Source organism: Caretta caretta, chromosome 3, assembly GCF_965140235.1.
Source record: "Caretta caretta isolate rCarCar2 chromosome 3, rCarCar1.hap1, whole genome shotgun sequence".
Lineage (NCBI taxonomy): Eukaryota > Metazoa > Chordata > Testudines > Cheloniidae > Caretta > Caretta caretta.
This window is the reverse complement of record NC_134208.1, coordinates 199,303,424-199,317,296: the sequence shown is the minus strand read 5'-3', so window position 1 is coordinate 199,317,296 and position 13,873 is coordinate 199,303,424. Positions and strand designations below refer to the sequence as shown.

At 40.4% G+C, this 13,873-nt stretch overlaps 1 protein-coding gene across 9 annotated transcripts in view; it reads right to left on the bottom strand.

The window, feature by feature from the left end:
- SEL1L2 (SEL1L2 adaptor subunit of SYVN1 ubiquitin ligase) overlaps nucleotides 1-13,873 on the bottom strand; it is an 81,854-nt gene that overhangs the window by 58,354 nt on the left and 9,627 nt on the right. For 7 of the 9 annotated variants that reach the window (XM_075127240.1, XM_075127232.1, XM_075127237.1 and 4 more), the window contains exon 2: nucleotides 5,361-5,410. The exons of the other annotated variants lie outside the window; for them this stretch is intronic. In XM_075127240.1, the coding sequence (XP_074983341.1) occupies nucleotides 5,361-5,410 (50 nt within the window). The remainder of the gene's footprint in view (nucleotides 1-5,360; nucleotides 5,411-13,873) is intronic. 9 annotated transcript variants of the gene reach the window in all.

Below are 13,873 nucleotides of genomic sequence, written 5' to 3'. Positions count from 1 at the left end.
TCTAACCAGCAGAAGTTGGTCCAATAAAAAATATTACCTCCCTTAACTTGTCTCCCTAATATCATAGGACTAACATGGCTACAACAGCTCTACCTCTACATATACGTCCATTCAGGTTAGGCCTTTCCCTGTATGCTTGATATTTAAAGGTCCTGCTTGGATTGAATTAAAACTTTATAACACCCACCTAATTTTTGCTTTGATACAGTACCTGTATTATGGTATTGCCCACCATGAAAATGACTTGTCTAAATGTCTGGCTGCTTGCATAGTCTAGTGTAGAACTGTGCTGAGATAAGCCAGGAATTTCCATTCTCTGGGAATAACTGATACCAAAGCCTTCTAATTCAGGATTTTCCTTGTTTTTCTCCTTTCTCAGTGAAACTTGCTATTTAATAATAATGATCTGAGACAAGAAAAATTTAGCTGGACTAGGGGCTGGAATTTCCCCACCCTTTTAACTGAATTTAATTCTTTTAAAATACTTCCACCAAAGTGACTAAAATCTATCTAATCTTGACAATATTATATTTAAATAATTTGTTCTCTACAGCCTGAGAATCTTGTTCATGCATATATATCTTTTACCTCCAGGTGAAATTATACTTGCATGAGATGGTTGAGTTGCAGCACTTTCTATTTTCTCTGGAAGGTTTTTTCATATTTTGAATATGAAACATTACTAGATCATCTCTTCTTAAGCTTGCGTAAGTCTATTAAAACCAATTTTGCTGTAGGCAGTAAACCAGCCCTAAGATGAAAGAATAGCTGTGACCCTTTGGAAAGATGCAAAGAATTTATTAGGAGAAGCATTGTGTCCTCTTAGCAATGCCATAGTAAATTTATCTTTTTGTTCACTCACATGTCTAACATGCATCATCATCATCAAATGGCAAAAGCTAATGGAATTGCACTCTGCTGTTCCATATTTTACAGAAACTATTTCAAAGAGGCAAGATTATGTAAACTTACTACAGTACTGAAATGAACACTAAAGTCACACAGTTAGAATAATCAAAATTAGGTTTCTGATATGCCATTAATTTAGTAGTTGTGCAGCTTATAAATGTTATAATACACTTTTTGACACTAGATTAAGCTGTGCATTCTTCCAGAAGAATAGGAACAGAAAACACTATAGTTATTCAAAAAGACCGATGTTGGCTATTGTTGAATGTGAATTTTACCTGCTACATCTAGATGTGACATACCCGGGTTGAGGACTGCTGTAGAGCTGTTCTGTCAGCTCTACATTGATTGAGGAATCTTATGACACTTGGAGTTGTTCCGAGGGGGCTATTACGATCCTCTTTATGCAAGCAGAGCAGCATCGAGGGGCAGGGGTCACAGAGAATTGGGCTCAATACGGTTTTACATAGCTAACTTCTGCTTGTCCAAATAGCTGGTTCCTGTGGGTACAAAACACTCATCAGGGAGAAGCTATTCCATTAAATGTCACACAGTTCCTTTCACTGATATTGTTTGATTAAAGCCATTAATTCAAGAGGATAGAGATTCTAAAAGAAATACTGGATTAACATATCTTTTTGGGACAGGAAAAGGTACTTGAAATGCAATAGGGTTTTGTTAACAAATGGAGGCTACCAAATGGAAATTACCACCATTTACTAGTTACAAGATAACATCCCCAAAAAATTATTGGAGGCTTTGAACTTGACGGGTCAGATGTTCAGCTGCTATAAACCAGTGTAGCTTCATGGACTTCAAAGTCTCTAGAAAGCTACAAGGGAAGAGTTAGACCAGGGGTGGGCAATAATTTTTGCAGGGGGGCCACTCCACGCATTTTGGCAAGTTGTCACAGGCCATACATTTCTACTATATTAATGGAGGGGGTGTGGGGTCTGGGAGTTGGGGTGCAGGAGGGAGCTCTGGGCTGGTGCAGAGTGTTGGGGTGCAGAAGGGGGTAAAGGCTCTGGGAAGGAGTTTGGTGCAGGAGTGGGGCTCCAGGCTGGGGTAGGGGATTGGGGTGCAGGAGGAGGTGCAGGGTCTGGGAGGGAGTGTGGGTGCAGGAAGGCGTTCTGACCTGGGGCAGGGGATTGGGGTGTGGGAGGGGGTGCAGGCTTTGGCTGGGAGGTGCTCACCATAGGTGGCGGCAGGCCGGAGGCGCAGCAAAGCTCACGCAGGTTGCCTGCATGCCATGGACCCATGTTGCTCCCGGAAGCGGCTGCAGCCAGCTGCTGCTGGCACATATCTGTGCACCTCTTGGGGTCTCTGTGCACTGCCCTCAAGCACCGCCCTTGCAGCTCTCATTGGCCAGTTTCCAATGGGAGCTGTGAGGACAGTGCTGGAGGCAGGGACGAAACACAGAGCTGCCTCCCTCACTCCCTGCCAGGGGCACGCAGAGATGTGCCAGCAGCAGCCAGCTGCTTCTGGGAGTGGCTTGGGGCCATGGCAGGAAGGCAGCCTGCCTGAATTCCCTACTGCTCTGTGGTACTTTTAGTGGCCCAGAGATTGTGAGGGGCAGCCAAAGAGCCTGGTGGCCTGGACAGAAATGTTAGATGGGCCGGATCCAGCCCACAGGCTGTATTTTTCCCACCCCTGAGTTAGACAGTTGTCTTGTAACCAATATGTGCTGGCTAACCTGGTAAAAAGGAGCCACAAAGCAGCCACAGTGCCCCTTCATGATACTCTTAGTAAAGAGACCTGTTTAGGTAGGTGCAGAGCTCCTCCACACCCTCCCAAGAAACCCCAAGTCAGAAAGCTTGTTAAGGTTTAAGGAGGCATGTTAAAGGTGTTCTGTCATGGCTCAGCACACAAGAGAAAACTAGGTTTCAGAGTAGCAGCCGTGTTAGTCTGTATCCACAAAAAGAAAAGGAGGACTTGTGGCACCTTAGACACTAACAAATTTATTTGAGCATAAGGTTTCTTGAGCTACAGCTCACTTCATCAGATGCATGCAGTGGAAAATACAGTGGGGAGATTTTATATACACAGAGAACATGAAACAATGGGTGTTACCATACACACAGTAACAAGAGTGATCAGGTAGGGTGAGCTATTACCAACAGGAGAGGGGGAAAAAACCCTTTTGAAGTGATAATCAAGGTGGGCCATTTCCGGCAGTTGACAAGAGCATCTGAGGAAGGTGTGTGTGTGTGGGGGGGAAGGATAGAAATAAACATGGGGAAATAGTTCTACTTCATGTAATGACAAATCCTCATCTTTATTCAAGCCTAATGTAATGGTGTACAGTTTGCAAATTAATTCCAATTCAGCAGTCTCTTGTTGGAGTCTATTTTTGAAGTGTTTTTTTGTTGTTGTTGAATTGCCACTTTTAGGTCTGTAATCGAGTGACCAGAGAGGCTGAAGTGTTCTCCAACTGATTTTTTGAATGTTATAATTCTTGACATCTGATTTGTGTCCATTTATTCTTTTACGTAGAGACTGGCCGGTTTGGCCAATGTACATGGCAGAGGGGCACTGCTGGCACATGATGGCATATATCATATTGGTAGATGTACAGGTGAATGAGCCTCTGATAGGGTGGCTGATGTGATTAGGCCCTATGGATTCTAATCTCTCCCAGAGCTGAAAAATGGCTAAAAGAATTTTGCTGAAATGTTCCAAAGTGTTCACTTCTAGACAGAAACTAGGCATAGAAATTATCAACTAATAAAATAAGAGATTGACTCTTGACTTCAGAAACATAAATTATAATGGAAATTGTTTTGCAATCTTAGTTATGACAACCTACTATAAGAATCTTTAAAAAAAATTTAGGATGCAGAGTTCAAATGCAGAATTCTGGTACTGTTTCATAAATTGTAAGAGTCTCCCATGTTGAACATAATATTTCTCTTGCTGCTGTTTGTCTTAATGTTTACCAATCCAGAAATCAGTTTTATTTCTCAAATGTATTTTAAGCAACGTCCACAGAAAAAGCTGAATTATTTAATAAATGAACATTACTTTCAGACTGATCTTCAGATAAGAAATAAGTATATTGCTTCACTTGAAGAATGGCTACAAAAGCAAATATGATTCAGTATAAAATAGACAAGTCTTTAACAGAAAAAGATTAGAATTGAAAGGAGGTTTATGAAAACATTTCTCTCTGTAACAAAACCATAAGCACAATACAGTTTCTTCCAAATAACTTTTTATTTCAAGTAAAAATATCGAAATTCAACTAGATTTCTGCACAAAATGGGCTAACATTTCAAGAAGTGCACTAATAAAAAACTTATCCAGGCAAATTTAATAAACATATTTTACACATACCACAGCTGCAGTTTTAAACTCATAATTGATCACATTTGGTAAGTATCTGCCAATTATGGGTGCTTCAGTTTTGGGAAGTCCAATCTGAGATTGCTAGAGTCAGATCTGGTACCCATTGAAATCAGTAGGATCCTTTCCATTGACTTCAGTGGGCACTGAATCAGGGAACTAGAACCTGACTGTCAGAAGTGCTGAGTACTCACTTCATTTTAGTGGGGGATGCAGATGTTCAGCAAATCAAGCTCAAGGTGCCTTCATATTGGACCTCAAATCTGAGAAATCCAAAATCAGTGGCCACTTTTCAAAATTTGTTTGCATATCCTCATCCTAGAACAACCCTACATGGGTTTCAGGGATCCCCCCCCCATCACTGGTATAAGACTAGTGCAGGGGTAGGCAACCTGCGGCACGCGAGCTGATTTTCAGTGGCAGTCACACTGCCCGGGTCCTGGCCAAATTTTAATTTAATTTTAAATGAAGCTTCTTAAACATTTTAAAAACCTTATTTACTTTACATACAACAATAGTTTAGTTCTCTATTATTGACTTATAGAAAGAGCTTCTAAAAACATTAAAATGTATTACTGGCACGCAAAAACTTAAATTAGAGTGAACAAATGAAGACTCAGCACACTGCTTCTGAAAGGTTTGCGGACCCCTGGACTAGTGCAGGGAAAGGCTTTCCGATCTTGAAAGCATTTGCACTAGTCCTTCAAGTGTTTCTACACTTAGCATGTTGCAAGACATCAGACCTTAAAGCTGTATGATTCTGATTACTATCTAGCTTCTTCCCCACTTTAGGTGCACCATTAATGTAGTAGCAAAAGGGGGATCTCCAATTATCTCATGATAGAATGCTTTCTAAATCTAATGTTTTCTGAGATGTTGGGCTTAAACATTCGCTCTAGTATTTCAGTGCTGTTCTGTCAGTGGTCCACGACAGAACACAGTGAGTCCCTGGCCTCAGACTAGTGTAAATTCCTTATTTAAAACATTTTACATTGATTAAAAGAATAATAGACAATGTCCATATTTCATGATGACTACACAGCATAGTCTGCTTGGGAGGAAAACCCCCAAGCAATCAACCCACAAACTCCATCTTGAGACGTACTTACCTGTTTTGAAACATTTTTTTCCTTATGGTTTTCAAAACTTTTTTCTGTTTCTGAAAATAACAAAAGCCATCAGAACATCTATTTTTTATTATTTTAATTTCTGATCAAACAGAATGTACTCTTACATATAGAGACACATTTTGTTATTCTTTTAACTTAGTCTTTGCAGATAATTCTAACATACCAGTATCTCAGTAGGGTCCTAGTTAGATTATATGGACAATGTCAGAGATGAAATTCAACTGTGCATGCACACCACAGACCCCTTATACAGAGCTTCAGTTACAAAGGCTTCCAGGCTTGGTGCAGGGACTACTGTAGGGGCTGGAGGAGATCACCTTTACTACAGGTTAGGAGGTAAATTTAAGTGTAGTGTAATTCTGCAGGACTCCGTGACAGCTCTTCCAGCTTCTGGGCTGGAATAATGGATGTCACCTCTGCAGCTCCCTACATGAGTAAGCATGAACTGAATTGCCTCTCTGTGGTTAGCCTGCAGTGCTACCACCTGCAAATAACCTGAAAAACAATCATGTCACTATTTCAGTAATGTTGAAAAAATCCTGTATTTTCTTTAGAAGGAAAACTGTCTGACCTTTACATTTATAATATGGTTCTATCAGGAATGGGTCCCCATTGTGATACTCTCTAGAAACAGATAGGATAGGGGAAGAAAGGAAAAGCGTAAAGGTGATAGTGTTATAAGAGAACTGGATTTGATAAAACCCACAGCCATCTTGTGCACTTAGCCCCCATAAGCTGGAAATGAGAAAACCACAGTGTCAGGAGAAACCTGGCCTTGGCTCAGACAGAACTAACAGCTGTAAACTACAGTTTTACTAACTAAGATAGATAAAGTGAAAGGACAGATTCAGGAGAAGCGGTGGGGAGTGTGGAAAACTGATCTTTATTCTGGGTGCTAGTGTTTGTATGATTTTTCTGAGGTTACTTTGCTTAGAAGAAGAATGAATTATTATTAGCTATTGCTAGGGAAATTTAGTCTAGTAGGGGTTATGCGTTATGTGCTCTGTTCTGAGAAAATCTATAGAATTTATGAGTTTGCTTTGGAGAAGCTTGTAAATTTTTTTTTTTTTTTAAAACAACAAGGAGTCACTGACAAACTCCCCAGCAGCTAGGAGAGAGGCTGGCCACCGAAACCCTGCTGCTGTCGTTTGATACCACCTCAGACTTGGGGTAACTCTTTTTGTGGAGTCCTAAGACTATTTCCATTTTAGATGTATGCCTTGTAACCAATAAAAACAAGGATTTTTGAATGGAAGCACTCTTGTGTGTACCAATAATTTATTAGACAAGAGGTGCTGTGTCCCCCAACTGATTTATTTCCTGACACCGCCTGGAAAACCAAGATTAATTACCACAGCTTTGGGTTCAGATAACCCTAGGTAACAATAGGATCACAAAAAGAAAAGGAGTACTTGTCGCACCTTAGAGACTAACAAATTTGTTAGTTTTCTTTTTGCAAATACAGACTAGTGCGGCTGCTACTCTGAAATAGGATCACAGTTACATACCAATACACAATTTATTGGATCTGAATTTAATTTTTTTTGAATCTGTAAATGACTTCACTAACTGTCCCAAAACGTAGGGAATATTATTTATCTGAGGTATTTTTGAAAAATAACTGAAAACATGGTTCATTCCCATTTACACTGCAAGACTGATCTGCGGACAAGGTCTCCTAAGCAGCAGAAATTAAAGTCTGTAGATGGGACCTTAGAGTCTGAAAACTTACTCACTGACATTAATGGTAGGTGTCTGATAAAAGCTAAGTAAATGCAGTTTAGCACCTAAACTAGAAAATACAATTAATCTTCTTAACGGAAAGATAAGCCTCTTACACTTCTCCCTGGAAAAAAATCTTTAATTATTCCATCCTTACTGAATTGATGCTTTATTCCCCTATTTGCTAGTGTGGCTAGAAATGGGCATTTTAGCTAAGTGTAATTTGTGGTATTGGATATATGACTTACTATAAAGATGCCATTTTATGTTAAGATACATGAGCAAATATACCAACACATTTTTCTTTGTCTGGCAGGTGAATGATTATAATTTGATGGACCAAAAATTTGCCTGACAAAATGGATTAAAACCAATGAAGCTAAGGGAATGATTTCCTTTTTTTTATCCTTCAGTTACAAAAGTCAACCAACTAAACTTGTAATTACCTGCCTAAAGCTTTATTTTATTTGCCCAAGACAAGCAAACTAGCAAATTACACATTTAACAGCAGAATAAATGATCAAAGGGATGTAACTAACTAATGCTCAATACCGTTTGCCACAAGGCATAATTTCATTACATGAAAACTGCACCCAGCAGTTTGAAAGTTCAAAAGGTAAAATGCAGTTCTCAGCATAAATAAAGTGGTGGGGGAGGAGGGAAGTACATTAAGTTTTAAATTAATATTGGCATATTTGAAGGTAGCCGTGTTACTAAAAGCTAATATTGTGACACTAGCAGTGTCAAACCCCAAACGGAGCGAATGTAAACTGGTTTTCCAACATGATAGAAATACTGGTTAAACAGTCAGAAGTAAATATCTTATGCTTGCTATTTAAGAGCACAGTTCTACATTGGAATCCTTTAGCATGGACTTTGCGCCTGCACAGAGTCCCATGGAAATCAATAGACCTCTACATGAACCCAGGGATCCACAGAAGCAGATCTTGATTCCGAATTTGGGTCAAAAAGACTTCATTAAAATATTAATTACTTTTATTATTATTTAAACAAGTTGTAAACTGATTTAAATGTTTGCATATCTCTTTTACAGTGCTAGTGTCACAAATTAAAAACTTTTCTTTATAGAATCAGAACCAATAACTTTAATTATATGCTTCAAACTTTCAAAATTCTGGGCTAAGCAAAAAAGCTGTAACTTTCTTTTAAATTAGGGCAAAATTGGAGGAAGTAATCTGAAATTTCTGTCTTTGAACAGGTACTGTCAACAACTGAAAGTTAAAACTAAATGTTCAGTTACATTGGATAATATAAATCCTTGTGTGTGGCTAAAAAAAACTATAAAAACTAGTTGATAGTATCTAATTGGAATCATGTCTTTACCTTACAATTTGGGTGTTAAATTGTGATACACACAAATGCAAGGGGGAAAATAGGGCACTACAGTCATTTATCATGCAGCATAAAACTAACAGCTTTCTTCCTTTTTGTAGCATTTAATACAAATTTAACAGATTTAATTACAGATTTAATATTAAATGTAGAATTCTACACAACTCATTTAGCATATAACTTTTGGAATTAACAAACTTTTACAGGGAATCTGTACTTCAGAAGCATACTATTTTAACATGTTTTTATGGTGGCAGCTTCTAGTAATACTTTGACTGAGAAATGAATTTCTCTCTAAACATTGACAACTTTCTTGCAAAAAAGATGGTTTATTTATCTGTATTGTAACTGTTGCTCTTTGAGAAATATTCAGCTCAGGCATGCAGGCACCCAGCAAACTGAAGCCAGAGAACTTTACTTAGCAGTATCTGTCAAAGCAGCACCCACCCTTTTTGGCCCTTGTAGTCCCTCCCATGGCTATGTAAGGGCAGCAGCGCCACAACACCCCTCAGTTCCTTCGCACTGGAACCCATGGCTGGAGGCTCAGAGGATGGATCGTGGACTGCATGTCTGCACCCACATCTCAAAGAACAGCAGTTACAATACAGGTAAGTAACTCAACTGAATTGCTCATGTCAGAGAAAGACCTTCAAATTTAGAGACTTGTAGGGGCCCCAATGAACTCCATTTTTTGAGTTGGAGTCAATGCTGACTTTGCTTTGTTCAAAATCTACTTCAGTCAATGCAAGAAGTCCACAGTGAAGTGGACATGACGGGGGATTTGTTCCTCAGATCTGCCAATCATCTATGTAGGGGAAGACATGAATTCCCCTCTGTCTGAAATAAGCCACTACCAGTCATACATTTGGTAAAGATGCATGGGGTGAGTGACAGGTCAAAGGAGAGCACTGTGTACTGATAGTGTTGACTGGCAACAAGGAATCTCAGAAATTTTCTGTAGCCTGCGAAAACAACCATACAGAAATAGGCATCCTGAAGATTGAGAACAGCAGATGAGTTGTGATTTGACAGGGAAAGAATAGTAGCCAGGGTAACAATGTGGAATCTCATATACTTGATAGATTTGTTGAGACTGTGGAAATCAAGGATAGGTCTTACCTCTCCCCTGGACTTGGGGATCAGGAGGTACTAAGAGTAGAATCCCCTTCCCCCAATGAGAAAAGGAGGAACTTCCTCTGTAGTTCCCAGAGCACACAAAGTCTGGACCTGCTGAAGAAGCAGTGCTCTGTGAGAAGCATCCCTGAAAAGAGATGGGGTAGTGGGATGGGGTAGTGGGATGGGAGGGCAGGATGGAAAGAAACTGTATAGCATAACATGATTCCACAGTCCTTCGAACCCATCTGTCTGTAGTTCTTTCCCAAGCACTGTAGAAGCAAGACTTGGTTGAAATGTTGACAATTGGCATGTTGCTCTTGATATGAAAGACCAATATGCTGCCTCCCCAAAGATGGACTATAGGCTGGTTGGGTAAAACTAGACCCAGAAGATCTTCTCTGTGATTTCTCCTTTTCTGGAGAAGCATTGCTGCCTAGCATGGTAGAATGACTAGCAAAAGTATTGCTGAGATCAATGCTGCTGGTGGTGTTGCTGACCCACAAAATAATATCTTTGTGGCCTGGGTGTAAACCCCCAAAGATGGTAAAGTATCTCAGGAGTCCTTAAAAATGTAAAGTTGTCACATATCCACAGGTCTGGTGTTCTCGCATGGCTCTGGAAAAGTGTCTGAAAGGACCCCTTTAGAGTGTTAACCCCCTTATGGTCCTGTTCTTTCACTGGAGTAAGACCCTTGGCTTCACTGCCTCCTAGGTACAAACTTTGGAGCATTCAGCACCCATTTCACACTTAAATTGGCCACCTGAGGGAGACTTGTACACCCAACGGGAGCAATGCACCGTCAACCTCTTTAGACTGGAGTGACTCTCAGACAGTGTTGTAAAAACAGAAGGGTTTATTAGATGTCTGGAACACAGCATCAAGAATAGAAAGCTATAGCATAGTCCACCTGGGTCAGTCCTGAGCCCAGAGCCCCTTCTTTGTCTCCAGTCCTGAAGAGAATCTTGCTTCCAGAAACCCATACTATATCACATCCAAAGGGCCCCTCCTCCATCCTTTGTTCTGATTCCCAAGATAAACAGGTCACCTGGTCATCCTCCTTAGCTTTTTTTTTTTCCGCCCCCCTCTCCCCCACCCTCCTGCTGGCCAAAACGGGCTGGTTTCCTGGAGAGGGGTTGGCAGTCTAGGTAGTTAGTTGCTAGGCACTAAATGTCTGGGCCATTGTCTTTTGGGTTTGTCATGGGCATGAAGCCTCAGACAGCCAGGTGTCAATCACCTGGATCACTACAAAAAATAAACCACCCTTTCCAACCACCTAGATAACCATGCAGGACATAAGGGAAACTGAGGTACACACAGTATTCATACAAAATATTAGGAAAAAATCCCCCTTTGTCCAAAAAGTCTCATCAGTTTTCTCGGGGGGAACTACCATCAAATGGTAAGCACTCTATGGCCTGAACTTCCGAAGCTATGCTGGAGTTCTGTAGCCATAAGGCCCTTCTCCTCATCACAGGTGAAGCTGTAAGTCTGAACAAAACATTTGTCATGTCCAGTGCTGACTGTGTTTATATTTAAAAAAAAAAAAGTCTTGGCCACCAAATGGTCCTCTGCAATAAATGCCTGAAATTCTTCCCTGGAAGTGCTGAAAACGTTGTGTCACAATTTACAAAGTCCTATTTAAACAATAATGTTTGCTGGTGGTAATGCACACTTGCCCTGAGGCAGTTGAATATACTGCCTCCCTCATTCCCATCAGATGTCTCCTTTTAGACTTTAGGAGTAGACTTATACCTCCCCGTGCCACACTCTCATTTGCCACAGTCACAACCAGGGAATTAAAAGGTACCTAACATCGTATGAGGACATAATATCTCTTGTTGGTATGCTTATCAACACTAGAGTATTCCACAGAGATTTGGCAGGTTCCAATATCACTTCATTTATAGGGAGAGTGATTCTCTCAGGAGCTGAGGATTGAAGAATATCCACTAACGTATAGGCAGGGTTAAGACTTTTGTCACTGGTATGTTTAGTGAATGTCAAGGACAGGTTGTCGAGGTTCTTTCCCCACTCTGAACTCTAGGGTACAGATGTGGGGACCTACATGAAAACCCCCCTGAGCTTATTTTTACCAGCTTAGGTTAAAACTTTCCCAACGTACAAACTATTTTACCTTTTACCCTTGGACTTTTTTTTTTGGCCACCACCAAGCGTCTAACAAATATATAAGAGGGAAAGAGCCTGTTTGGAAACGTCTTCCTCCCCCCCCCAAAAAAATCCTCCCCAAACCCTACACCCCCTTTCCTGGGGAAGGCTTGATAAAAATCCTCACCAATTTGCATAGGTGAACACAGACCCAAACCCTTGGATCTTAAGAACAACAAAAAAGCAATTAGGTTCTTAAAAGAAGAATTTTAATTGAAGAAAAAGTAAAAGAATCCCCTCTGTAAAATCAGGATGGTAAATACCTTACAGGGTAATCGGATTCAATACATAGAGAATCCCTCTAGGCAAAATCTTAAGTTACAAAAAGACACAAAAACAGGAATTTACATTCCATTCAGCACAACTTATTCTAACACATACCTAGCTAGATTACTTACTAAGTTCTAAGACTCCATTCCTTTTCTGTTCCTGGCAAAAAACACACAGAGAACCTTTGTTTCTCCTCCCCCTCCAGCTTTGAAAGTCTCTTGTCTCCTCATTGGTCATTTTGGTCAGGTGCCAGTGAGGTTATCCTAGCTTCTTAACCCTTTGGAAAGGGTTAAGAAGGGTTTTTCCTCTGGCAAGGAGGGATATTAAAGGTGTTTAATAAAAAGTTTCCACTAACTTTCGGTGCCCAATATAATACATCTAGGACCTGATTTTTCAGGGTACTTATATGTTCAAGGCACAGCTCCACAGAGTTCAGTTACAGCTGTGAATGCTCAGCATTGCAAATCAAGTCCTAGGTCTCAAGCTGGGCATGCAGAAAACGAGGAACACTTAATTAGTGACCATTTATCAGCTGGAAACTCTTCCCCCTGTGGGAAAGTGTACTCAGTGATAGAAAAAAAATTCTTGGCTGCCAAATGGGCAATCAAGAGCCTGTGGTACTACTACCTCCTAGGAAACAAGTTCACACTAGTTACTGATCTTGTTCCCTTATGTTGGCTGAATGTGATGAAAGAAACAAACCAGACATGAGATGTTGCTACAACCATATACCTTTCAGATACAGCACTGAGCAGGAACCTTGCCTCACAACACCATTTTTTCTGTCCAGGGAGGTAGCCTATGCTAGCCAAGGTAGGGCTTCAGTCTTGTGAGGAAGATATGTAATGGGGTCCACCAAGCCCCATATTGAACATAGAAGGGGGAGGAGAGTCCCTCCTGTTTACAAGCAAGCAGCTTGGAGCTTCCAGTCATGGAGGCAGGCACCCACTGCTGCAACCAATAAAAGAAATAGAGCCTGCTGTAAGGCAAGAGTGCAGAGAAGGAAGGGGAGGCAGAAAGGCCTGGGTAGCAAGGTGCTGAAAACCCTGCACCAGGCTGCCTCCAAACATCTAGGCAACTGGAAAAGATGACAAGCCTAGGAACTGAGGGGCTGACAGGCTCAAAGGAAGGTGAGGCTCCAAACACGGACCTCACCGGGAACAAACTAAGGGGCACAAGTCAGATGATGCTGAGGCCCCTTGTCATGGCTGTAACAATCAGCAACCATGGAGAACAATAATATATAGAGAGATTTTGATAGGTGCTAACTGATTACTATATTTTTAATTATAGATGCAGATTTTAAAGGAAACCATCAACTTGAATCTAGTTAGATTAAAAAGAACATGAGTTAAAAGTATTTTCAGGTACTACACTTGAGTCTCATAGCCAATTTCAGTGTTGTTTTTTGTTTTTTATTTTCAAAATGTTTTTCTCTTCCCTGCTGCTGGGTGGAAATATTCACAAAGGAAATTTTGTGCAAAGTACTGTCAAATACACAGAATAAAGAAACTGAAAACGTTAGTTTAAAATGCCCCCATGTAGGAAAGAAAGGATGAGCCAAATAGTCTTTAGCAAAATTACTAAAATTGTGCAATTAGATCCCACAGGCATTAAAGTAATTTTTCTTCAGGGGGGGGGAAAAAAGGTAAACATCTGTAGAAGTTGAAAAACACATGATGTACTGGCTGCATGCAGATGTAACAGCAATCAGGATTTTAAAAGCTGCAAATCTGGATACTGTGTGCTTAATGTAATTTGAGCATTAAAATTTATGTTGGCATAGAGAAATCTTGTTTTGTTACAATATGGTTGAAGTTAACCTGTGAATACTCCCTTCCAACATCTTGTATCAAACCAGTATT